The 25,555-nt window shown below is 60.3% G+C and overlaps 1 protein-coding gene across 2 annotated transcripts; it reads left to right on the top strand.

Moving 5' to 3' along the window:
- The first annotated feature begins 1 nt into the window (after nt 1).
- Nucleotides 2–25,555, top strand: TECR (trans-2,3-enoyl-CoA reductase). Of its 2 annotated transcripts, none has more exons than XM_046685451.1 (13): nt 2–126; nt 22,682–22,732; nt 23,362–23,413; nt 23,709–23,753; nt 23,839–23,942; nt 24,016–24,131; nt 24,208–24,313; nt 24,406–24,478; nt 24,567–24,610; nt 24,682–24,739; nt 24,822–24,910; nt 25,176–25,221; nt 25,304–25,555. In XM_046685451.1, the coding sequence occupies exons 1-13, from the start codon at nt 112–114 to the stop codon at nt 25,429–25,431; spliced, it is 927 nt and encodes a 308-aa protein (XP_046541407.1). In that variant the 5' UTR covers nt 2–111; the 3' UTR covers nt 25,432–25,555. The 2 variants fall into 2 exon arrangements, with proteins under 2 accessions (XP_046541407.1, XP_046541406.1); XM_046685450.1 differs by lacking the exon at nt 2–126 and adding an exon at nt 8,913–8,957.

The following is a 25,555-nucleotide window of genomic DNA, read 5'->3' as shown; positions in this document are numbered from 1 at the left end:
GGCGTGGAGCCGCGGGTAGTCTCGCGCGGCCGTCGCGAGCGCTGGAGGGTCTTTGGTGCCTCGTTGCGCGCAGGTCGGCAGCAGGAGCCGTGGCCGCTGTTTGACGGAGCCATGAAGCACTACGAGGTAGGAGTCGAGGAAACGGAGACCGAGGGGCCGACGCAGAGCCATTCTTTTTTTTGTTTTTGGCGGAACCACGGGACCCCCCCCTTTTCTTGTCCTGTGCCCCGAAGGGAAGAGCCGGGCGACGCAGGCGCAGTGCGCGCGCGTTGGGTTCCTGGGCCGCTAGTGAGTCGCAGTGCGCATGTGCGAGGGAGGTAGTTCTAATTTTGCAGCAGAGGGTGTTTTGGGGGTACCTTTTCTTGGGGTCTCCGCAGGACCTGGGAAGCTTGCAGGTTCCTTGCAGCCTCCCCATAGGGCTGGGTTGTACACTTTGGCAGGGGAGGAGCGAGGGTGCGGAACCCCTGCCCCCGATCCGAGGGTGTCTTGCGCAAACCTTGCGCCCTGCCGCCCCCTCGGCCTTGGGAAGGGGCTGTGCGGTCAGCCCTCTGGCGCGACCTTTGGACCTCTTCCCTCTCCCGGGACGTCCCTGAGAGGCTTGGGCGGTGAGGGAGGTGCAGAACCGACCTTGCTTTCTGGTGATGCAAGAGATCATCTCAGCCAGCCACTGCGTGTCGCCGGGGAGGAAGCTCAAGTCCACAGCCACTCTCCAGGCCGAAGTCTCCTGACTCCTCTCTTCGGCCTTTTTTTCCCCTTAGAACGAAGTCTTCTGAGGCGCTTATCATTTAATTATTGCTGGCTTTTAAGTAACATTAAACGATAAACTAATTTATTAAAGTTAGTAATAATAACTTAGCGACTGCTCACTCCTGCGCTAGGGAGATTCTGTCACGGCTCTAGGAGGGAGGAAACTATCGTTATTCTTCTCCTTTTTGTAGTTGAAGAAACTGTCTCGGAGATGTCAAGTGACTTGTCCAAAGGCCCCCAGCTAGTAAATGCAGAACAGAGAAACTCAGGACTCCAGAGTCCGAGTTGCCTGCCCCTCAGGTGTGCTGGTGGTCCCCATGCTGGTCCCCAAATGAAAATTAGCAGGTCCAGAGATTTCTTGCTTTTTTTTCCTTCCCCAATTTTTAAAACTGTGATAAAGTACACATAAAATTTACCATCTTAACCATCCTTTTTTTTTTTGAGTAAGATTGGCCCTGAGCTAACTGCTGCCAATCCTCCTCTTTTTGCTGAGGAAGACTGGCCCTGAGCTAACATCGTGCCCATCTTCCTCTACTTTATATGTGGGACACCTACCACAGCATGGCTTGCCAAGCGGTGCCGTGTCCGCACCCGGGATCCGAACCGGTGAACCCCGGGCCACCCAGAAGCGGAACGTGTGAGCTTAACTGCTGCGCCACTGGGCCGGCCCCCTTTAACCATTCTTGAGTGTACGGTTCAGGGGCAGTAAGTACATTCTCATTGTTGGGCAACAGCACCACCATCTGTCTCCAGAACTCTTTTTTTTGATCCTGCCAGAATGAAACTCTGTCTCCATTAAACACTAACTCCCCATTCCCCCTCTGCAGCCACCATTCTACTTTCTGTCTCTGTGAACCTGGCTACATTAGGTACCTCATATGAGTGAACAGAGACAATTCTTTTTATTCACAAGTTGAATACCCCTACTTCTGCCCGCTTTATTATTATTATTTTTGGCAGTTTGCCCCGAATCTTTTGAAGCCTTTAACTCGGAAGTCCTTGGTCATTTTTGACGTGGTCCCAAGAAGGAGGAGGTAGGAGTCAGTGATCTCTCATGCCCTATTCAACTTTATGATTATAGAACGAAGCTCTTCTCACAGAGTTTTCCCTCTTAAACCCCTTGTGTGACCCTGGAGAAAAAGCCGCATTCAGTTTGAAAGATGCGGGATGGAGGGTCCACATGGCATTTTGCAAAATGGAGTTAGTTTACTTTTGCTAGTTAGCGGGCAGATAAATTAGGCCTCTGAGGATCCCTGGGGTGTGCACTTTTGTTCCTGAAGCCGGGCACAGCCTGGGGCCCTTGGCCTGGACTGGAGGACGTGCTCTGCCGCACTCAAAGCTTTCCCTCCCAGGAGGAAGGAGAGCTTCAGACTCCGTGTTCACGGTGACCTTGGAGAAAACAAGTAAACTGTAATTTACTCTGTTCTCCGCTTTCATTCTCTGCTAACGTTGGCCAAGTGCCCACGGAGGTGCTAGCTGCAGAGCTCCTGTCTGAGAGGAGCAGTGCTCTCCCAGCCCAGCTTGCATGGCACGCACATTCATTTGACTCCAAATGTTTGTTGCAGATCAATAAAAATGCCAGACATGCTTTCACGCACGTTTAACAAACAGTTTGAGAAAAGGTTTCAATTATCCACATCAAAGAATACATTTCTATTGGGACTAAGTCTGTCTTTCCACCCCCAAGTGACCCCCAGTCCCCTGAGAGATTAGCCTCCCTCAGTAGACCTTTGTGGCTCTGGCAGAGCCTCGGAGATTAGGAATTGTAATTTACAAGTGATAGAAATGATGTTCAGAAAGGTGCAGGGCTCGCTCAGTGTCACACACTGAGCGAAGTGTCACACACATTACAGCGAAGTAATGAGGGCTGATGTTACGGTGGGTAGGATTCCAGCGGGAGGGAGGTTTGTTGTTTTGATAGCAGTTTGCTGTCACTGCCAGTCTCCTTTCTGTGATCTCAAAGGAAAAGTTGTCCTTTGAGTAGCCTAATTGAGATGAATCAGCCACCTTGGGCTGTGCCTGAAGCCGGCTTCTTGGAATGATGGAACAGGCCTTGGATCTTCAGAGGATGGCTTATCCTGGCCTACAGGATTTTTTTTCTCTTGCTCTTTTTGCCTTTGCAGATGTGAGGTCAAAGTAATGATCCTTTAGCAACTGGAAAAGCAGCAACTACATCTTGTAAATGAGCCTGTTAATTCCTGGGAAGGTCGGTCCCTCTCGGCCTCCTTGAGCCCAGGTCCCTGTGCATTTCCTGCAGCCAGGTACTCAGAGGCGAGGAGGCCTCATCTTGGAGTCCCCACTACCTTCATTTAGGATCTTCCATTCCCCCTACAGGGCCACTCTATCATTGCCTGTCTTGGGAACAGTCCTAGACCAACACAGAACCTTGCCGCAAACAAGGTTTGCTTCAGTTTCCCCCACAGTAATACATATGTAACAGTTCTGGAAGGAGAATTCAGATCAAGAGGCAATTGTTTAGAGCCAGGAAACTGGGTTGGAAGGTGAAAATTAAGGAGAAAGTAGACTCACGTGTCTTCGTGTCACGGGTGTGTGGGCTTTGGCCAGGCCTGGGCTGAGTCCTGGCTCTGCCACTCACTCATTGGGTGACTCTGGGCAGGTTACTCAGCCTCTCTGAGCCTGTCTGTGGCTGCTCCTTGGAGCGAAACCCATTTAATTGTGACAGCAAAGGCCAATATTAAAAAAAGGAATCTAATGAAGAGTAAAATGTAAATATCTGTTAAACCTGGGAGGCGGGGTCCTAGGTGTCTCCTATTTCCTGTACTTTTGTCTTCTGAAATCGTGTGACCTTTTGAACTAGAAGGTGAAGGATACTGAGGGTCTTCCTGGCCACCAGCCCTGTTGTAATGTGTGGGTCTCTCACTTTTGCGTGTTAAGCAGGGGCCTGTTCTTGGGAAGGGGCGGTGTTCTAAGGTGGAGACTGCGCGAGCTCTTCACTCCCCTGCCCTCTGCCCCTGCGGGGAACAGGCCTTCCGAAGATGCTTTTGGGATTGATTTTGCATTTGCAGACAGGATGGGACCTCGGTTGTGACCTCTTCCTGGGCTCTCTCTTTTTTTTCCCTTTAAGTCTAGGAGGAAAGAAGTTCCAGGAAACCAACTGGCTTTTGTTTTTTTGCAGGGAAAGATTTGCCTTGAGCTAACATCTATTGCTAGTTTTCCTCTTTTTTTTTTCCCTCCCTAAAGCCCCAGTGCATGGTTGTCTATCTAGTTGTAGGCCTTCCAGTTCTTCTATGTGAGCCACCACCACATCATGGCAACTGACGGGTGGTGGTGTTCCGCAGCCGGGACATGAAACCCAGGCTGCCGAAGCAGTGAGAGCGCCGAACTTTAACCACTAGGCCATCAGCGCTGGCTATCTTGGGCTCTCCCTTTGTTGCTGGGTAATAATCAAAGTAGGGACAGTTCACATTTATTGTGTCCTTCTAAAAGCCCTGAAAGGTGGGTAGTGTTTGTCCCTCCATTTTGTGGATAAGAATCCGAGGCTCAGAAAGGTGAAGGCACTGGCCCAAGGTCACCTTGTGATGGAGACGGCAGCCAGAGCCACACGATGTGAGCACAATGATGCTGGTGGTGCCTAGTGGTTATTGAGCCTCGTGAGCACCTGAACAGGTGGGCAGAGTATTACTTCTACTTTACAGATAGGGAAACTGAGGCTCAGAGAAGTGAATTAAGTTGCTTAGCGTCACAGAGCCTTGGTCCCCGGCTTGCCCGTCTCCCGTTTCTGTCCCTGCTGCTGATTCCCTACTGATGCTGCCCTGAGGCAGCTGGTGGCCGAGCTGCTGGCCGCTGCGCTGTTCCAAGAACATGGCATCCTTGGAGGGAGGGTGGGAGGCGCTCCGTGGGCTGTGTGGACTGCCAGCAGAGGGTCTCCCTCTGCCCTACGTTGGCTGGACCGCTGCGCAGAGTTGTGAGAGCTCGACTGGGACTGGGGAGCCTTGACAGCGTGGTGAGCTTTACGAAGACCTTGCTTGTGCTGGCACCTCAGGCCAAGAGCCTGTGGGGGGTCCTCAGGCCTGCCAACTTCCTGCAGGCTTTGTGCTCTGATTCAAACTGGCAGGTTCTCCTGGTGAGCCCCTCCCTCTGCCTCCCACTGCGGGTCCTGGTGTAGCTCCATACTTCAGCCTCTCTTTTGCTGTGGCCCGCAGATTCTCAGAACTCCGGGGCTGGATGAGCTGTAGAACTCTTCTGGTTTGACTTCTGCACTCTGCACATGAGGGGCCTGACACCCCGAGAGGAGGGCCTTTCCCAGGGCCACACAGCCAGTCCCTTTAGGTTGGACAATCTTGCCTGGGGAGACAGCAAAGCCCACAGGCTTTGGGTCAGAGTTGGGTTCAAATCCTTAACTGCCTGGTAAAAGTGTGGAGCCTTTGGGCAGGCTCTGTAACCTCTCCAAGCCTGGCTTCTCGTCCATAAAATGGGGGTCAGGGGTGTGCCAGGGCTGGCTTGTGTGGGCGCTGATTGCACAGACCTTCCCAACTCTGCGTTCGGGGACATAAGGTTGAGCTTGAAATCGGCTATGCCAAGGTGTTGACACTCTGGAAAGGGGCAACTGCTCCGGTCAGGCCCCGCCCCTGACTGGTAGGGATATTGGTCCCTACCTCAGAGTTATCGCGTCAAGGCGTGGCTCTGCTGAGCGTTAGATGAGCAGAGACTGGAATGCACTCAGCTCCGAGCCAGGCACCGCACAGCAACTAGCATTTAACCCCTTCTGCTGAGCTGCTTGTCCTGGTGCCCAGGTGAGGGGGCGGGGCTGAGGCCGAGGTGAGGAGGCGGGGCCGAGGTGGAGGGGGTGGGGCTGAGGTGGATGAGGCCGGCTGAGGCAGAGGGGGCGGGGCCGAGGCAGAGGGGGCGGGGCCGAAGCGGAGGAGGCTGGGTTGAGGTGGAGGGGGCGGGGCCAAGGCAGAGGGGGCGGGGCCGAAGTGGAGGAGGCCGGGCTGAGGTGGAGGGGGCGGGGCCGAGGCGGGGGAGGCGGGGCGGAGGCGGGGCCGGGTGGGCGCGGGGTGGGGAGCTGTTGGAGCCGCGCTGGCGCAGGGCTGCGGCGGAGGGGTGCCCCAAGCCCGGCAGAGCCTCTTGAATAACCGGTTCCTGGGGAGAAAGGAGGGTGGAGGGTTGCTAGCCCTGAGTGGGCCCCGCGCTTCGAAGGGACTTGCGCCTCTGGGAAGGGTGCGTTTGGTCGGGAACCCCTGCCGTTGCCCTGTGAGGTGCCGCTGGGTGAGGAGGGCCAGAGGCCTTGGGCTGGCTGGTGAGGCTCAGGCTGGGTCCTAACACCCTCTTGCTGACACTGACAGTGGCAGCTGAGAATGTTTTAATGCCTGGGGACAGCAGAGCATCGTGATAATAGTAAAGCCACTGGTAATGTCGTGCTTACTAAGTGCTTTTTTGTCTGTTAGCTCATTTAATTCCTACGATTAACCTGTGCAGTAGGTGTTCTTCTCATCCCTGTTTGACAGATGGGGAAACTAGGGCACAGAAAAGTGAAGCGACGTGCCCGTGGTCACACAGCGAGTGGGTGGCAGAGCCCAGATTCTGCTAGACCCCAAGTGGGCTTCACTGTGGGTGGGCCCAGGGGATTGTGGAAACTGAGGAAAGAATGAAGCATGTGGTCGTCAAGGACGTGGCCTTTAGAGGCCGCCAGGTCTGCCTTGGGCCGGTTGCTTAACCTGCTTGAGCTTCGGTATTTCTCACCCACAAAGCCGGGATGAAGACGCCTGTCTCACAGTGCCACTGGGGAGTGTGACGCGCCCAGCGCACTTCCTGGCCCTCAGTCAAGGTACGAAGAAGCGTTGGGTGACAGGACCAGTCATTAGGCAGGTAAGGACGGCTCTGCATCAGTGAAGCCGTCTGGGATGCTGTCTGCTTGTGGCCCCTTTTGAAGGCCTCACAGCTTGTCAACGAGGAAGGCCCGTCAGGCTCCTGGAGATGGAGTCTCAGAAGATGCAGGGAGAAGCCCAGACGCCAGCGATCAGTTCTGACACAATGTCACACACGTTGAAGTCACACTGTGGGATGATCGGCTCTCGCCTTCTCTGTGGCATCGGTGGCGAAGTGAAAGCACACTCGGAACCCGATTTTAACTTCCTGTGATGAAGAATCATGCCAGGAAGCAGGTGCTCATAGAGGGCCTCCGGCTCAGAGTGTGTCCACTTCTGTTCCTCCCCTCCTGGCCCTGTTCCACAGCCGGCAGCAGCCAGAGCACTTCTTCCACACACGTGGGAGGATCTGAGCGCTTCGTGGCTCAAACCCTCCCTCAGAGGCTTCTTGTGTCCTTTGTTCCCTGCTTTCCTCATCACGATGCTCTGTCTTTATCTCCTCCAACACCCACAGCCACGACCCTGCCCTGCCCACATGCTGTTCCCTCATCCAGGAGTGCTCTTGCCTCTGCTTTCCCCCTGCCTGGCCCCTGGTTCTTGAGAGCTCAGCCTCAGTGTCACACAGAGAGGCCTTCCTCACCGTCCCATCTGGAGCACGCCCCGCCCCATCCACCAGTGCCCGGCCTGATTCAGGCGGTGACTGCCTTTTCATTTGGGGACCTGATGGTCTGGCTGCCTGGTCAGCTGGTGAGCTCTGTGAGGGCAGGCACTCTGCGTCCTTTCCTGCAGCTTCCCCAGCATCGCCACTGCCCCCTTGTGGAGTGAATGGATGAATGGACGCATCTTCCCCCTGGGGTCAGGCTCACAGGAAGCGCAAGGGTGAGTGGGGGCCCTGGATGAGTCCAGTGTCTCAGAGTTGGGTTGAGGGACCCCATCCTTATCGGTCCTGACCGAGGGAAGCCACTTCTTAGGGCCCCTTGGCCAGACTGCTGGCGTCTTCCCCGTGGTCTCACTTTTCCTCGAACTTGGGCTGTGCTGAGCCGGGAGTTGCCCGCCGCCCATCACTGGATAGGTGGCCGGCGGGTTCTGCTGTCCTGGGCTCTGCTCTCAGTTTCCCAGTTTGTCACTTATGCAGTGGTTCGTTGGTTTCAGCGTGTGTTTTTCTCTAGATGTGTCTATGCCATGAGTCCTGGGATGAGCTGACTGCAGCCTCTGCCCTCCGGGTCTCACCTCTGGCTGAGGCCTGAAGGAGGGGGTTTGCAGGGTGGGGAGTGAGCAGCAGGCGCTGACCCTGGAGGGTCGGCTGGGTGTCCCCCATCAGAGCTGAGGCCAGCCGGGCAGGGCTTTGTAACCACCCGGACACCTGGGGACTTTATCTGGAGGTGATGCAACGCCCTTTTCTGTTGATTTTACCTAAAAGTGTAGCTTCCCCAGGGTGGTTTATTTTCAAGTCCTTGGGGGACCCTCGCGGTGTGCGTGTGTTACGTAAACACGAGGGGTAATTGTTCTTTATTATGGACAAGCGAGCTGTGGATGGTGTTTCGGGCTCACCTGCCCCCGGTCCCGTGGTCCCTTAGAGATGGGCCACGAGCCTTTCCCAGCCCTCTGAGGGATAAAGGGCTCTCAGTAGCTCGCGGGGACTGGCAGGCTGGCACAGCCCCATCCCTGTTCCTGCTCGAACCAGGGTCTTATGTAAGCCGAGCTGCGGGCCACTCGGCCAGCCGTGGAGACGGCAGGGTTTGTGCCGACTCCTGGGTCCTCCAAATTCTTTTTTTCCCTTTTAAAGGGATTGAGGAGCACGGGCGGGGGCCATGCCAGTTGTGTGGTGGGGCCTGTGGGAACAGCGCCTGTCCTCAGGGTGGGGGTGAGTCTGCCAAGTTCACCGGGCTGGGGTTTAACACTGGCCCTGGGGCTCATGGAGCATCAGGAAGCTGCTGACCTTGAGGGGTCACTGCTGAGCCTCCAGTCTTCTTGTGAGGAGAAGCTGTTCCCGGGTCACCTCAAGAAGCTAACTCAGGAGGGGGCCTTGGGGCAGCGAAAGGCCTGTCAGAATTCTCGGGGAGGTGTTTGTGGTCTGAAACAGCACACTGTTGACTACGACTTGCTCCAGAGAGCACAGTCCAACGCAGTCCACTGGCTGGGGTGGGGGACCCACCAGGGACAGGGCTGGGGTTGGACCGGAGCCCCTGTGCTAAATACCAGTGCTGGGAGGGTTTTGGGAGAGGCCGCTCTGCTCCTCCCAGCTGGGCATCCCGCCATTCAGGTCTCAGCTCGCCTGCCACCTCCTCCGCGAGGCTCCCTCTGACCCCCAGGCCCCAGTCGTCACCGTCACCTTTCCTGTGTTGGTTCTCCATGGTGCACAGCGCTTCCCACCTGCCATTGGTATGTTTGTGTGTATGAACTCCTGGCTGTCCCCTGTCACCGTGGGCCCTGGCGGGGCTCAACGGATGCTGTGGGAGAGTGACTGTGCCTGTCTGTCCGGGACCCACAAACAGAGGAGGCACGGGGGGCGCAGGTTGTGAGCCGCATCCTGGATCCCTGGACAGGCCTCCTAGCCTGAGGAGGGACAGGGGAAGTGGAGAGGAAGGAGCGGGGGCGCGCCTGCTCGCAGCCGGCCGCCCAGCCGTCCCCGCCTCTTCTGCTGTGAAGCCCGCAGGTCATGGCTCACCTTTGGTACTTTGGAGTTTGGCTATTCTTTTTTTCTTTCCCTTTGACCCAAAGTTACCTGAACTCTGAGTTTTCATGTGAGGATGAGAGGTGACCCCATGGGAGGTGCTAGGCCATGATCAGCTGGCCCCTGGAATCCTTCCTGCTGGGCCCCCGAGGGTCCCTGCCAGCTCTCTGGCCTCAGTGGAGGGCCCCAGGCAGGTGCCCCACTGGGCCTGGGCACGCATGCTGGGCAGGGAGAGGGCACAGCCAGGACATCCACATCAGACCCTGGCTTCTCTCTCTCGCTTCGCTTCACTCCCTGACCCGAGGGGCAAAGCGGAGCCAGCAGACGCGGGGGCCTCAGCTGCAGAGCCGCCCGCAGGGAGCACTGCCCGTGGGAGGACAGCCGAGGGCGTCGTCCGGGCCCTCCACAGCCAGAGCCTGGCACTGCCTCTGAGTTCACCTTTCCCTTTCCCTTTGTGGCAAGCCTGTTGAACATTCCAGAAGCCTGCACCCCTCAGCTCCAATCCTCTTCCACTTGTTCCTTCTCTTCTCCTCTCCTCCCACGACGTGCACATTCTCCCCTCGGTGTTGTTACGTTCCTTGAGTGGGGTGCACCTTGCGATGGATAGATGTATCTTATGTTGACATGTGCAGCTTCTCCTGAATCAGCAGCCTCGAGTCAGTGGTGCCTCAGGACCCAGGGGTGAGGGTGTCTTTTTCACCAGTTGCCGCCTGTGTGCCTGAGCCCAGCCTCTGCGGTCTATGGCCTGGCTTGTCTCCGAGACTCCCTGCTGTCTCTGCTTCCAAGCTTGCCCCAGCAGTGAGAGGATCCTTCTCAAAACCGACCAGGTTGTGGCATTCAGCAACTTCCCAAAGTGCTTGTCTTGGCTTCTGCTCCAGCTGCCTCCTCAGCTCCTTGCTCTGAGTCCACTCTGCTCCAGCCTCCACATTCCTGAGCCCTGCCAGGCTCTGTGCTGCCTCAGGGCCTTTGCGCTTCCCTCAGGGAGCCTCCTGCAGGCCCTCACTTTGGCTTAAGTCGCACTTCCTTAGAAAGGTCTGCCTTGACCATCTCCTGTGGCCCCTGGGCTCGCTGCCCTGCTTTCTTTTTTTCATGGCTTCACTGCCTCTTGACCTTGTGTCCCCTGAGCTTGGGCAGGTTTGGTGTGGAGCCACGGCGTCTCTCGGCCATGCTCACCGCTGTATCAGCACCTGGGACACTGCTCAGCACGCTGCTGGCACACATGGGTCTTTCTGTTCGTCCCTGAGCCCGGCACCTAGCACGGGCCGGCACATCCAGGGGCTCAGTAAGCGTTTGCTGAGTGCACAAATGAGGACTCGCCATCAGCAGAGCAGGTGCTGGAGGCTCTGGAGTGCCTGGACGGCTGAGCCCTCGGCAGTCTCCGTGAGCAGCCACACTCTTGCTCTGCTTCCAGGGCCGCGTGGGTTCCTGGCCTGGGCCTGCCAGCCCCCGGGTGCAGGGAGTGGGCTCGGCATGTGGGAGGCGGCCATGGCCACCCACGGGCAGAGCCCACTGGCTCACCCTGACCTACTAGAAGGTTCCCTGGCTTGGTCGGAGCTCCTCTGGTCCATGTAGGTCCTTGGGACATGGGCAGCCCTTGGGGCTGAGGCTGGACTGGGGGTTGGGGCCTGGATCTCCCCGTGACCGGGTGGCGCCCACCATGCCCCTGGGCCCTTGAGGACCTGCATGGGGCTGAGAGAGTGAGCGACGCCTGCCCGGTACCGGGCCACAAGGCTTCGCCATCGGAGAAACAGTGGAGGGGCCTCACGGCTCGTCGGCTGGGACATCCTCACAGACGTCGCTGATGCTGGTTCAGTGCGACGCTTTCGGCGTGTGTGACTGCGGGGGATCTCACAGAGCCGGGACTGTCTGCTTCAACAAAGCCGTCGCTTCTCATCTGCTGATTCATGTGAATGCAACTCCGCAGTGTTTACATTAAGAAAGGGAAGGACGAGTGTCAGAATTAAAGCCTTGTCTCGTTCTGGCAGTGAGAGGCAGTCCCCTTGGAGACAGGAGGTAACTGGGGAGAAGGGCGTGTCGGTCCCGCCGGGAGAGGCCGTGGCGCGACCTCTTCCTGCGGCGAATGCTCAGTAGCCACGCTGGGTCCCTTTATGCTGCCGACACTCTCGGGCTGTGTCTGTGACGTGCGTTCTGCTGACGGCGTGATGGTAACTCGTCCTGCAGGACTGCTGTTCTCTTTATACTTAGAGCCTCAGGTCGTGGAAATGTGTTTTATGTTTTGGTGTTTTACTTATTTTACTTATTTACTTTTCATGGAAATGTTTTTAAAGAATTTATTTTTCCTTTTTCTCCCTAAAGCCCCCTGGTACATAGTTGTGTATTTTATTTTTTTTTAATTTATTTTATTTTTTTTTAAAGATTTTATTTTTTCCTTTTTCTCCCCAAAGCCCCCCGGTACCTAGTTGTATATTCTTCGTTGTGGGTCCTTCTAGTTGTGGTATGTGGGACGCTGCCTCAGCGTGGTTTGATGAGCAGTGCCGTGTCCGCGGTCTGTGCCCAGGATTTGAACCAATGAAACACTGGGCCGCCTGCAGTGGAGTGTGCGAACTTAACCACTCAGCCACGGGACCAGCCCCATAGTTGTGTATTTTAGTTGTGGGTCCTTCTAGTTGTGGCATGTGGGACGCTGCCTCAGCATGGCTTGGCGAGTGGTGCCATGTCTGCGCCCAGGATCTGAACCAGTGAAACCCTGGGCCGCTGCAGCAGAGCGCGTGAACTCAACCACTCGGCCATGGGGCCAGCCCCATGGAAATGTTTTTAAAAAATTAAATTCCAATTTAATTAGGAGGATAGGATGCCCAGTAATAACCTTCGATCACGAGCATGTATTAGGATAAGATTCTGTGAGGGTGGCGGGAGAACAGGAGCAGAATTCAACTTCCAGGCAAAAAGGGAGCAGATGTTAAGGAACTTGTTTATAGCTTTTTTTTTTAAAGATTGGCACCTGAGCTAACAACTGTTGCCAATCTTCTTCTTTTTTCTGCTTTGTCTTCCCAAATCCCCCCAGTACATAGTGGTGTCTTTTGGTTGTGGGTCATTCTAGTTGTGGCATGTGGGACGCCACCTCAGTGTGGCCTGACGAGCCGTGCCGTGTCCGCGCCCAGGATCCGAACGGGCAAAACCCGGGCTCCCGAGGGCGCGAACTCAACCACTGGGCCACGGGGCTGGCCTGGCTTTTCTTTTAAAGGATGTTGGTAGGTATCAAATTACTGAAGTGTTTAGACTCACTCGCTGGATTTCATAGAGCCCCGTGAATGTTTATATGAGGTTTACAATACTGCAGTGGGCCAAAAGTGACATCTTTTGCAACTGTTCAAGTCTTGGTAAAAAATATTAGATATCAACTTAAAGTGTGGGGGCGGGGATCCAGGAAGGGCACTGAGTCTGCCTGCTTCAGGACGTTTCCCTCTGCTTCGGGGCGGGGCATGCGGGGCTGGGAGGAGTGGCTGTTCTGTGAGCTGGGTCTCTCCGTGGGGATGTGTAAGGGGCATTTCACACTTCACCTGTCAAAGCCGTGCCCTGTGTGCCCCCTCGCCTCATCCCTCCGGGTCAGTGGCAGGTCCAGGCCTCTCCTCCCTCGGGCCCGGGCTCTCTGCCTTGGCTTTCCTCTCATGCCCCGTGTCCAGCACTCTCTGCCTTCAGAGGGCATCTGGGAGTGAGCCCCCCTCGTCAGCCCCACACGGACTCTGTCAGGGAAGGGCTGCGTGATAAGCATCCTAGGGGTTGGCACCACACAGCCTCTGCGACACCTTCCCAGCCCGGGTTGTGCAAGATGTGCCCACGTGGTCGTCAGCCAGCAAGCTGCGAGTCCCAGCTCAGCTCTGCATATGGATGCTGAAATGTGGATTTTACATCACTTCCACGTGTGGTGAAGGAGGCTTCTTTTGATTTTTTTTGGACCGTTTAAAAATGTAAAATCCTTGGGGCCAGCCCAGTGGCGCAGTGGTTAAGTGCACACGTTCCACTTCGTCGGCCCGGGGTTTGTCCGTTCGGATCCCGGGTGCGGACATGGCACCACTTGTCAAGCCATGCTGTGGTAGGTGTCCCACATAGAAAGTAGAGGAAGATGGGCACGGATGTTAGCTCAGGGCCAGTCTTCCTCAGCAAAAAGAGGAGGATTGGCAGATGTTAGCTCAGGGCTGATCTTCCTCAAGAAAAGAAAAAAGAAAATCCATCTTAGCTTGTACAGAAACAGGCCATGGACCAGAATGCGCCTGTGGGCTACTGTTCGCTGACTCCTTGGGCTACACTGTCTTTCATCTTGATGGAATTATTCCCATAGCTTCTTATTGGGCTGCCTGCTTCCACACTTACCCCCTACAGTCCAGAGGCATCCCTTAAGAACCTAAGTCTGGTCACGTTCCTGCTCTGTCCAGAACCCTCCATGGCTCCCACCTCACTTGGAGTCGAAGCCAGAGTCCTTACCTGCCCTCGAGACCGTGCATGACCTGTCCATTCCCTGCCCTCATCTCCTTCCACTCCTGCCTTGCTAGCTCTCTCTGGCCATGCGGGTCTCTGCTCTGTTGCTTGAGCACACCACGTGTGCTGTACCCCAGGACCTTTGCACAGTCCATTCCTTTGCCAGGATGCTCTCTCAGATCTCTGAACTGCTCTTTCCTTCACCGCCTTCAGGGCTGGTTCACCCTCCCCTCAGGGGGCTTTTTTTTTTTTTTGAGGAAGATGAGCCCTGAGCTAACATCTCCTGCCAGTCCTCCTCTTTTTGCTGAGGAAGACTGGCCCTGAGCTAACATCTGTGTGCATCTTCCTCCACTTCATACATGGGACGCCTACCACAGCATGGCGCGCCAAGCGGTGCCATGTCCGCACCGGGGATCCGAACCGGTGAACCCCGGGCCGCGGAAGCAGAATGTGTGCACTTAACTGCTGTGCCATTGGGCCAGTCCCAGGGGGCCTTTCTTGACCCCTTTACGTGAGCTGCCAGTCCCCCTTCACCTGCCACTCGCTGTCCCCTTTTCCTGCTTTGCTTTATCTTCTGTGTAACCATGGATTTTACTGCCTCTCTTCCCCCGCTAACACGTCCCTGGGCCCGGATTCTGTCTGTCCCTCCCAGGCTGAATCCACAGCCCTGGGGGGCCCCGCACGGCAGTCCGTGTGGGCCTGAGAGGGCGCCTCAGCTTCCCCGTCTGCAGAGGGCAATTCACAGTAGGCAGATGAGTCGTGGCCTGGCCGCGCCGCGTGTCTGCGCGCTGAGCAGGCGGGAGGCCTTTGTCCTGCTGCGTGTCTAAGGCTGGCCGCGGGGGTCCAGCCCGGGCTGTCTGCAGGTGGAGCCCTGGGCGCCGTTGTCCGGCGGCTGCTGGGCCTGGAGGAGCTCCTCCTGTGGCTCTTCTGGTCTCGAGCCCACACGGCCTTCCTGCCAGAGGCGTGGGACCCGATGTGGTCTCCAGCCTCCACCTGGCCGGGGCTGCAGGGGGCAGCTCCAGGCCATCCTGAGGGGCCTGGGCCTGGGAATTGAGGGCGAGTGTCGAGGCAGCCCTGGGGGGGCACTCAGCTCTGGGGCCCCACCGTGTCCCTGGCTGGTGCTTTGTCCTCCCCAGCCTTGGCCTCCTTGCCTGTAGAGCGGGTACCCGGCAGTGTGGGATGGGGCTCACCCCCAGCCTGGGGAGGGGTGGCCCAGGGGTGGCCGAGGCCCCTGGGAGGTGGAGGGTCTGGGGGTCAGTCGTGGTCAGGGCTTTCGGCTTCCGAAGGACAGGAGCCTGTTGAGGGGGCACTGACCTCCAGCCGGCGCCAGGGCTCTGCAGCGGGGTCTCCGGGCGGGCGGGGCCCACGGGACAGCCGTTGGGTCCTCCTGCAACTTCCCGCCCGCTGGATGGAGACCCAGGGTGCAGGCAGGGGAGGCGGGCCCTCAGGGTTGGGGAGCCTCCGTGGCCCTGCTTCTCCAGGCCATGCGTGGCTGTAGCCTGCGGCAGCCAAACCTGCAGGCAGCGTTGCAACAGCTGCTGACCCCGCCGGGGCCCTCGGCGAGGCGTCAGGAGGTGCCAGCCTTTGTCCAGCTGGGTCCTGGGCCAAGGGAGGCCTCCGCAGAAAGGAGCCGCCCACCCTCGGCCCCCTGCCGGCAGCCCCAGGTCAGGGGTTGGGGGGGCACGGTCACAGCATCTGCACCTCCCGAGGCCAGCGTGCCAGCCAGGGGTCAGCGGGGTGGCTGGCGGCCAGTTCTCTGTTAGCTCAGGGCCCCGAGGTGCCAAGCAGGGCCCGGGCCGAGCAGGCGGGGCGGTGCCCCTGCTTCTGAGCCCGGCTCCCAGGGCCCCCAACGGGGGGTGGGGCGGTGAGCCTGCAGTAGATGGCGTGGCGCAGTCCTCGGGGTATGGGGCCCTGCCTGACAGATGTGACCTGTGGTGGCCCCTCCACAGGGACAGCCTGCAGCTGCCCTGGGCGGGATGGTGCCCCTGCAGTAGCCCAGGGAGGTACGTGGGCTGCAGGCGCCAGGGGCTCCTGGTCAAAGACCCAGGCCCGAGACCCAGAGCCCGTGCCATGTTGGTCCAGCAAACCGTTCCTCTTGGGCCTTCTGTGGTTGCAGCAACCAACCCTGGGCCCCCCGAGCGCCCGAAGAATTTCCTCCAAGGCTGGAAGCTGCCTGCTGCACAGGCCTCTGCCAGCTTCTGGCTCCGGGTCCCAATACCTGGGGACATTGGTGTTTAGACCGCTTCTCATTTGGCCAGCGGGGGCCTGGGAGGGTGGCCAGCGGGTTACAGCCCTTCCCAGCCTGGGTGACGTTCGTCCCCGCCTTGGCACTTTGGGGAGGCTGGCGCAACCACCCTGGGCACCTCGGAGAAATGGGGTCAGGAGCCGAGGCCACTGGGGAAGGAGGCATTTCTGGGCGAGCAGGTGCGGCCTGTGTTGGCCGCCTGCCACCAAGCCCGAGGTCTTCTCACCGCCCTGGCAGGAGCAGTGTGACTGTGACTCTGAGGCTTCTGGAAAGTGGAAGGCAGGGGGCCGAAAGTGCTGAGCGGGGGGGGGGGGGGGGGTTGGGGGCGCTCAGGCCACGGCATCTGTGCAGGGTGGGCCGGTCTCCATCCTCTGGGCGCCCTCCTCTGCCGGGCCCTCTGGGCCTTTGCCGCGGGGTGGGGGCGCCCACGGCGGGCCCTGGAGGCCACAGCCCCAGGCGTATTCCCGCAGGCCCCCCCGCCCCGCATGCAGTGCCGGTTGAAGGGCCCTCTCTTTCGGGCAGACCCCCGGGGCGCCGAGAGCCTGCTGCAGCAGGGGTTGCCTGGCGCGAGCCTCATGGGGCCCCCCAGAGCTGTGCTGTCAGGGGGCGCCCCCGAGGCCAGTGTGGGGGCCTCCCAGGGGCACAGGCGCATGGGTGTCCGGGCTCAGGTGGTTACTGTGGTGCGACCTGGGTGTGCCCCTCACCCTTGACCTGGGCTTCCTCCTCTGAAATGGAGCTGACGGCCATGGGGATGGAAGGAGAGCTCCAGGCCAGCTGTTCCCATCCATCCCCCCTGGGCAGGTCCTGTCCTAGGACTCGTGCAAGTTCCAGGCGCAGAAGCAGAGGTGATGAAGGGACCTGCCTTCCAGGCCGACCTCAGGCCTGTGCCTGCCCCTTGTCCCGAGGGGCCCCAGGATGTGGACCCCCCAAGAGGCCAGATTCTCGATCACAGACAGGAGGGATCAGGGAGCACCTGCTGGTCATGTTTGTAAAGATGGGGAAAACTGAGGCTCCAGAAGGGCCGGTGCCTGGGCTCCGTGCCTGCCTGTCCCACCGCCCTCCTCCCTCCTGGGGCTCAGGTCAGAACCCCTGCCTCCCCGCTCTTCTCCCCTCACACCCAAACCATCAGCAGATCCTGTTGCCTCCACTTCACAGCCTGCCCGGAATTCCCCCTCTTCACCCCTCCATGGCTGCCTCCCTGCTCTGGCCCCCATCGTCGCTCCGCTCTAGTCTCCCAATTCCCAGAGGGCGCCCGTGAGCACCTGAGTCAGGTCCCATCCGTCCTCTGCTCAGGAAACCTTTGTGCCTCCCACCCCACTCTGAGGAAAAACCAGAGTTCTCCTCATGCCCACAAGACCCTGCATGACCTGCCCCCATCACCTCCCCATCTTCGTGTCCTCCCACTCTCCCCCTCGCTCTCTCTGTTCCGGCCACACTTGTCTCCATCCTGCTCCTCAAACACACCAGGCACAGTCCAGCCTCAGGCCTTTGCACTGCTGTTCCCTCTGCCTGGAACGCTTTTGCCCCAGATGTGGCTGTGGCTTGTTCTCTCACTTCCCACGGCCTTTGCTCAGGTGCCCGTTCCTCAGGGAGGCCTTCCCTGGCCACTCTGTCTACAATGGCCATTCTCTCCCCTGTGACCTTCCACCCCCCCCCTTTTTCTCCACAACTCTTGGTGACAGAACAGGCCCCTGTTGTCCCCCGTCCCTGCTCCCTCCCCTGGTGCACAGGCTGGAGTACAGACCCTTGAGGGCAGGGGCTTGCTCTGTTCCCTGCAGGCCGGGCTGGGGTGGGAGGGAGGCGGGTGGATGGAGGGAGGAAGCGTGCATGGAGAGGCCTCCTCCTGGTGAGGGGCAGCGCGGAGCCAGTGCTCGCTCCCTGGGGCCGCTGCTGACCCCATCCTGTACTGCGTGGGCTGCTTGATGGCAGCCTGAACTCTTGAAGCCGGCGGGGGCGCAGCCCGCCGCCACGAGGGGGCAGTGGCGAGCGGGGCAGCCCGCCGCGCCCCCACCAGCTCGCACGTGTCCTGCTATTGTTAGGCTTGACTCACTGTCCGCAGGGGGAGGGCCACCACCACCGCCACCTCCTGACCTTGGGCCCCTTCGTGGTCAGGACCAGGACTTGGGAAGAAGGGCCTGGCACCCACGCATCTGCCAGTGCTGTTTCGCTAGTATTGGTCTCATAACATTTCTTCTTTATAAGATTTTTTCCAGGTGGAGCGTGTTTATGTGCTTTTTTGGGTGGTGGTTATTCTCATCTCTGAAGTCTTACAGTAACCCTGTGAGATGTCAGGTGGGGGCAGCCCACTTAGTAGATGAGGAAAGGGAGGCTCAGAGAGGTTGGGTAACTTCTCCAGGGCCACACAGTCAGGAAATAGGTGAGTCTTTTTGACCTCAGGGCCTGGGGAATGTGAGCAAGCTGAGGAGGCCCTGGAGCCCTCCTTGCAAGGGAGTTGGTGCCCCTGTGGCACCACATTTAAGGGCCCAGGCCACCTGGAGCCCCTTCTGTGTTGGGATTGCTGGTGAAGAAAGACCGCGAGCTCCCCCAGAACCGGAGCTGGGTCGCTCGCTGACCCTTTCCTCAGTGAGCAGTGCCCTAGTCTGGGAGGAGGGTCTGGTGGCCAGAGTTCTGGGCCCCCTGGGCTCACAGAGCTGGGCGTGCGTTCTGGGCCTCACAGAGGCTTCCCCAGAGTGAGGCCCCGGCCTGGAGAGGGACAGCCGCTGGCAGCTCCTGTGGGGAGTGTGGGGAAGGAGGAGCCAGGGAGGGGCTGTGGCCCAGACTGGGGGCGGGAGGGGCTGGGGGCTGCCCTGCAGACGCCGGGAAGCTGGGTGCCTCACGCAGGTGGTCACTGAGCACGGGTGCTGGGAAATGGCCAAGGACAGGATGGTCCTGCTGTCGGGAGCTGAGGTCCAGTGAGAGGCAGTTGGGAAACGTTGGGGTCGCTGTTTTAAGTCACGGTCTGAGGAGGTGAGGGGGAGCCCCGTGGGGTCTGGGGGAGAGCCTTCCAGGCAGGGAAAACAGCATGTGCAAAGGCCCTGAGCCTCTCCTGTGGCTGCATAAGTGCTCTGCTTTTCTGGCGCTCTGGCCTTCTCGTCTGCCAGATGGGGCTATCGCCTCCCTGGGGCGCTGGGCACTGGCACTCACTTGGAACAGGTGTTTGGAAAACGGGCGCCCCGTTCCTGCTGTGCTCCCTCCATCTGCCACATCTGCATTTCCACGAAGACAGGGAAGACGTGGGCCTGGTGCTCCCTTCGGGCTGGGGAAGGCTGCAGCCTGACACCTTCCTGCAGGGCAGCTCCCTTCCCGCCCTGCCCCCATGCTGCCACGACTTGCTGTTGGCTGGGCCTGGGAGTCCGGGCTTCTGGGTGAGAATTCCTCCCAGGCCAGTGGAACTGTCTGTGCAGAGCCACACTCCTGTGTCCCAGGCCAGGGCTCCTGCCTGGTCCCAGTCCTCTGTGTCCATTGCGCCGGAGGCCCGGGACCACACCCCCTGCCTGTGGACCTCAGGCCTCTCCATCCACCCATTGAACATACCGCCCCTCTAGCCTCTTCCCTCGTGGGTGCGCGCAGGAGGGCCCTCTACTCCTCCCGCCCCCTCGGCTGCCTCCCCTGGGGACGGGGCCCCCAGGGCCTGCTGCCTCCCCTTCTGTGCTCAGGGCTCCTGCCTTGGCTTTGCTCAGCAGCCGCTGCACCCTCTGACCTCTGTCCTGGGCCCTATGAGGTTGTGTGTGTGCAGGAGGTGTGCTGGGGCACCTAGCAGGGCGTGGGGGTGACGTGGGGTAGGGAGGGGTGCAGTGGAGGGGAGCCCCAGGGACTGAGGAGCCTGCGGATCCCGCCCTGGGACCATCTCTTAATGGGTAATTGGCACCTGTTTATCAGGTCCCCTTTTAAAACATAATTCATCAAGGTGAAATTCACATAACATAAAATTAACCCTTTAAAAGTGAACAGCTCAGCGGCATTGGGTACATTCACAGTGTCATGCAGGCACCACTTCTGTCTAGTTCCAGAACATTCCATCACCCCAAAAGGAGCCCAGGTCCTCCTTAGCAACACTCCCCTCCCCCAGCCCTGGCAGCCACAGTCTGCCTTCTGTCTTGGCCTGTTATGGATATTTCATATAAACACGTGACCCTTTGTGTCTGACTTCTTTCACCTAGTGTAATTTTTCCCCCACTTAGCATATCTCTTATTTAACTTTTTATTTTGAAATGCAGAGGACAAGGAATTGCAAAAATTGTATGGAGAGATCCTGGGTACCCCCATAGGGCCTTTCAGACATCTCTGGGGCGAAGATGGCTGCCGGGTCCCGGGATTTGGGGGCAGGAAATGGGAAATGAGGACTGATCCTGCTGTGGTGGCTGAGCTGGGGCACCCCCACCCTGGCAGGTTGGCCCTGGGTGCTGCCCCGTGGGCGGGCGGGCTTACCTGGTGAGGGAGCCGGCCGCTCCTCTCCCTCCGATCAGCTCCTCTCCTCTCCGGCCAGGCGGGCTTGGCTGCGGGTAGCAGCCCTGGGAGCACGGCCCCTCTCCTGCTGCCCTGGCCTCTGCCCGCAGCGTCAGCCCAGCCCGCCCGGCTGCTCCCTCCTTCCTTCCCTCCAGGCGGCCGGGCTGGTGCGTGCGGAGGCTCGGGTTTCAGCCTCCCAGCAGCTGGCCCTGCCACGCGAGAGGGGTGGCGGTATTTTAGGCGGTTGTGTGGTTCAGCAGGAACTCGGAGGCTCCTCTCCCAGGAGGCGCAGGCTGGCTTCCTGCAGGCCACGCGGGCTCCGAAGGCATGTGGTCCTGCTCGCGGGGACCCAGGAGCTATTAATATCCCTGCAGCCATAGGCAGGCCCTGGGCTGCCTGGACCTGCTCTCCTAGCCCTTTGGGGCACATGCCTTGGAGCCCTGCCCTCTCCCACGAGGCCCCTGGTGGGGCCAGATGCTCTGGGCCATAGGGCCAGCTCCCTCTTTCTGGCTTCTCTGCCTGGCCTTGTCATCCCTGTGGCTCCTAGGGTTCAGTCACCTGCCCCCCAGCTGACAGTGGGCCCGCTCCTGTGCCCCCGTTCACGGTGTGGGGCGGGCCAGCAGAGATGTGCTGACGGGCCTGCTCGCTGCAGCCACCTGCTGGCCAGCGGGAGAGTTGGGGTCTGAACCCAGGCCTCTGCCCTCACCTCTGTCGCAGCACCATGGGCCTGCCCATGCCTGTGCTCACGCCTGAGGTTTTGGGGCACTTCCATGTGTCTGGCACCACACCAGGGCCTCACTCCAGTCATCTCACATGATCCTGGCCGCCTGGCAGGGTGCACACCTTCCTCCCTCCCTGCCCCCTGGCTGAGGACCAGAGAGGTGACTTAGTCCCCTGTGCTCCCACCATATCCCTGCCTCTCCCACTGTCCTCTGGGGGCTCTGGCTGTGGGAGACCTATCTGCCTGGGTGCTGGGTGGGTGGGCCGGGGTCCGGCCCTGGGTTTCGTGTCCTGTTCCTCTTTCCCAAGCTGTCTCTGACTGAGGGCCCCAGGGGCTCTGGGCGTGGGAAGGGTCTTCAGTATCTGCTGCCCAGAGGCCAGCTTGGGGTCAGACCTGGCCCTGCCTGCTGTGGCCCCACGGCCCCTGCTGCCCAGCCCCGCATGAGCTTTCAGGCCTCAGGAGCTCTGAGGCCTCGGGCTGTGGGCCGCACCTCCTCTCACCTGCTTGGAGGAGGCTCACATCCCCCTGCTGCTCCTTCCCTCCCAGTGCAGCCCCTCTGCACCCCTACTGTCCGGACACTGCCTGGGGGCTCAGGGAGAGAGGGTGGCCAGGCTCTTCTCTCAGGGCCTCGCTGGCCTGGCCCGTGGGCCCCGAGGTGCAGGGAGGCCCAGTCTGTGTGCTTGGGGTTCGGGGGCTTCAGGGCCCAGGCGAGGTGCTGTGTTGGGCTGACAGGAAATGAGTGGAGGGGGAGGAGGGAGCCGAGGCCTCACGGGCTGAGGCTGGGGTGCCTGCTGGGTACTTGCCGGTTTCCCGGGCCGTTGCACACTTAGTGGCTCTGCACCGGGAACTCTGGAGTCTGTCCCCTCCCTGGGAACACAGATGCACAAGCAAGGGGATCCCGAGTGGCTCTTACAGCTCAGGAGGGGAAACGGATGATCCGGCTTGTGGATTCTCCGAATAGCTGGGCTTTCTCCAGGCCCTGTGAGCTCTGCTGGCCGGACTGTGGTGCCGGGCCTGTGCTGCCCGCTGGCCTCTCGCCCTCCTGCCAGCAACTGGCCCTGCCCCCCACTGGGAGGGGGCTGGGGAGCTCTCACGCCCGCCTCTGGGCATCTCCCTGTGCCCGGGGCTGCTGGGGGCCATGCCACTGGAAAACTTCAGTTTCAGGGTGACCCAGCCCCCGGGGGGCTGCCCATGCCCCCCCAGTGGTCTGTGGCCTGGCTCCTGGGGGGCTTGGTCTGGGGCAGTTTTATATTTAGCTGGGCCATGGCTGCTGGGCCACTCGAGTTACATCTGCACAGAGGCTGCAGTGCCAGGGCAGGCGCGGGCTCCTTTCCAGCACCGCGGCAGAATTTGATCGCGCCCGCCGGCCCAGAGCTGCTCGCGTGGGGCGGTCCTTGGTGGGGGCTGACGGCCGGCAGCTGGGGTGCTGGCTGCGACGGGCAGAGCGGGGTGCCATGGACCTGAGCATGAGCGTGGTGACCCGGGAGGCCAGCCAGGGCCTTGGCCCTGGCCTCAATGGCCTCCCCCGGCCCGCACCCCCCAAAGTGGCCAAGAAGCCTAAAAAGGCCGTTCTCTTCTTTGAGGTGGAGATTCTGGATGCGAAGACGCGGGAGAAGCTGTGTTTCCTGGACAAGGTAGCGTCGTGGTGCTGGCTGCATGGGGCTAGGGGTGCTGGGCCGGGACCCACTCCTTCCGGGGGGTCCTGCCCCGAGGGAGAGGGCAGTGCCCCTCCAACTGGTATCATGATGCCCCACCCCTGCCCCTCGGGTGCATGAGGGGCACAGGCCCTGGGCCTGCCCCAGCCAGGCGGCCACCCCTGGCCCTCGGTGTGGCTGGGAGCTGGCCCCCCTGTGCCAGCGGAGACGAGGCAGCCTCCGTGGACCCCGCAGAGCCTTGCGTCTGGGAAGGAGGCTGGCTCTGAGACCTGCCCTGCCGACGCCTGGCCACGGGAAGGGCTTGTTCCATCCCAGGCTGTGGGTGGAGAGGGGAGGCAGAGACGCAGGCCGGCTTCCCGTGCTCAAACCGCCTCCCAGCCAGGCCGGGGCGTCCTGGCTGCCTGGTACAACTGGGCCCTCAGGCCCCAGGTCGTCCCATTCTGGCAGGGCCCTTGCTCTTCTCTGCTATGCGGGTGGGGGGCCTGGACCCCAAACTCCCTCCTGTGGCAGCTGCCCAGGCCCCTGGTCCATCCCCCCAGGAGGGATCCTGGATCAGGGGTCTGGGCTCCCCCCAGGGCTGACGTCTCTGCGGCCTGTGCTTCCCCCAGGTGGAGCCCCAGGCCACCATTGCTGAGATCAAGAACCTCTTCACCAAGAGCCGTGAGTCCAGGGCCCAGCCCACTGCCCCCTGCGACCCCTCTGGGCAGGGCCTCTCCCAGGGCCTGCAGAGATGCCCCCAGAGTGGCCCACTTCCCTGGGGCAGGCGCCCCTGTGTGGCCATTGGCAGGAACGCCCTTGCTGGCCTTCGGCAGGACAGCACCCGCCTCTGCCCTCCTCTTCCTGGCTGTGTTCTGGAGCCACACGGGCCTCAGAGGCCTTGTCCAGGGGTGGGTGGAGCTGTGTGGTCCCTGGGCCCTGCCAGGGGGTGCGCTGTGACACCCCGCTTTCCCCGCAGATCCGCAGTGGTACCCTGCCCGCCAGTCCCTCCGCCTGGACCCCAGTGAGTACAGCTGTCCCTCGGCTGTCCTGGGTGGCTGTGGGCGAAGGCCTGGGTAGCCCCTGAGCCCTGGCCTGTGCCTCCACAGAGGGCAAGTCCCTGAAGGATGAGGATGTCCTGCAGAAGCTGCCTGTGGGCACCACGGCCACACTCTACTTCCGGGACCTGGGGGCCCAGATCAGCTGGGTGACGGTGAGTCCTGAACTCGCCCACGGCCTCATCTGCCATCAGCCACACTGGGTGACCCCTGTCCCCACGCCCACAGGTCTTCCTGACAGAGTACGCGGGGCCCCTCTTCATCTATCTGCTCTTCTACTTCCGGGTGCCCTTCATCTATGGCCACAGATATGACTTCACGTCAAGCCGGCACACGGTGGTGCAGTGAGTGGGGTCAGTTGGGGGCGGAGGGAGGAGGGGGTCTGCTGGGCAGCCCAGCTGAACCGGCTGCCCCCCCCAGCCTGGCCTGCATCTGCCACTCATTTCACTACGTCAAGCGCCTGCTGGAGACACTCTTCGTGCACCGCTTCTCCCACGGCACCATGCCCTTGCGCAACATCTTCAAGGTGAGCGCCCTGGCCGCCCACCCCCCGCTCCGCAGGGCCACCCGCTGGCCCCAGGCCCGCCCTCCACCCCCACCTGTCCCGTTCCCTTTCAGAACTGCACTTACTACTGGGGCTTCGCTGCGTGGATGGCCTATTACATCAACCACCCTCTCTACACGCCCCCCAGTAAGTGGCCTCCACCCTGCTCCCCAGGAGCCACCCCTCCCCACCCACAGGCTCTCCCCTCACCATTGCCCCTCTGCTTCCCCTCCAGCCTACGGGGCTCAGCAGGTTAAACTGGCGCTCGCCATCTTTGTGGTAAGGAGGCTGGGGCGGATGAGGGGCGGGGAGTATCTGGGGGCTCCGGACTGACCCTGCTCCTCTGACAGATCTGCCAGCTTGGCAACTTCTCCATCCACATGGCCCTGCGCGACCTGCGGCCAGCTGGTGAGTGGCCTGTGGGGGGGTGGGTCGGGCTGGGCAGGCTGTGCTGGGGGCTCTCACTCACCCTCCCCGTCCTGCCCACCAGGGTCCAAGACCAGGAAGATCCCATACCCCACCAAGAACCCCTTCACGTGGCTCTTCCTGCTGGTGTCCTGCCCCAACTACACTTATGAGGTGAGAGTCTGCCTGCTCCCCTCCTGGGCCTGGGGTCCCCTGTGGAGGGGCAGCTGCTTTTGTGGTTTAAACATGGAACTCGGAAGATGCAGAGCCTGTAGCCTCTGTGGGGCTGGGAGGTGTGTCAGGCTGGGCACGTGGCTGTCAGCGGCAGCTTCATCGCCTTTATTCGAGGCCATGGCTTTCGGTCCCCACCCCTCACTTGTAAAGTGAGGGTTGGGGGAGCTGCCCGCCTGCCCGCCCTCACCTGCTGCTCTGCCCACAGGTGGGGTCCTGGATCGGCTTTGCCATCATGACTCAGTGTCTCCCAGGTGAGCGGCTCCCCTCCCTCAGCGGGCCCTGCCTGTCTCAGCTGCGCGCAGCCATCGCTCACACCCCTGCCCTGCTCCACAGTGGCCCTCTTCTCCCTGGTGGGCTTCACCCAGATGACCATCTGGGCCAAGGGCAAGCACCGCAGCTACCTGAAGGAGTTTCGCGACTACCCGCCCCTGCGCATGCCCATCATCCCCTTCCTGCTCTGAGCTGCTCGCCTGCCTGCTGGCCTGGCCACGCCGGGCTTGCCCCAACTGCCATGTCCTCTGGGGAGGACAGGGGGCCACCGCCCTCCACTGCTGGAATAAATGCTGCCCGCCCTGCGGCACTGGA

This window comes from Equus quagga, chromosome 14 (genome assembly GCF_021613505.1).
Source record: "Equus quagga isolate Etosha38 chromosome 14, UCLA_HA_Equagga_1.0, whole genome shotgun sequence".
NCBI classification, from domain to species: Eukaryota; Metazoa; Chordata; class Mammalia; order Perissodactyla; family Equidae; genus Equus; species Equus quagga.
This window is presented reverse-complemented; position numbering and strand designations above follow the sequence as displayed.

What these genes read in the sequence shown, in the direction of transcription:
- TECR (XM_046685450.1), top strand. Translation starts at nt 8,928, where the DNA reads ATGGTGCACAGCGCTTCCCACCTGCCATTG. An exon ending in AGCTGTGTTTCCTGGACAAG is followed by an intron (nt 22,733 to 23,361) that starts GTAGCGTCGTGG and finishes TGCTTCCCCCAG; the next exon opens with GTGGAGCCCCAGGCCACCAT. An exon ending in GAACCTCTTCACCAAGAGCC is followed by an intron (nt 23,414 to 23,708) that starts GTGAGTCCAGGG and finishes CTTTCCCCGCAG; the next exon opens with ATCCGCAGTGGTACCCTGCC.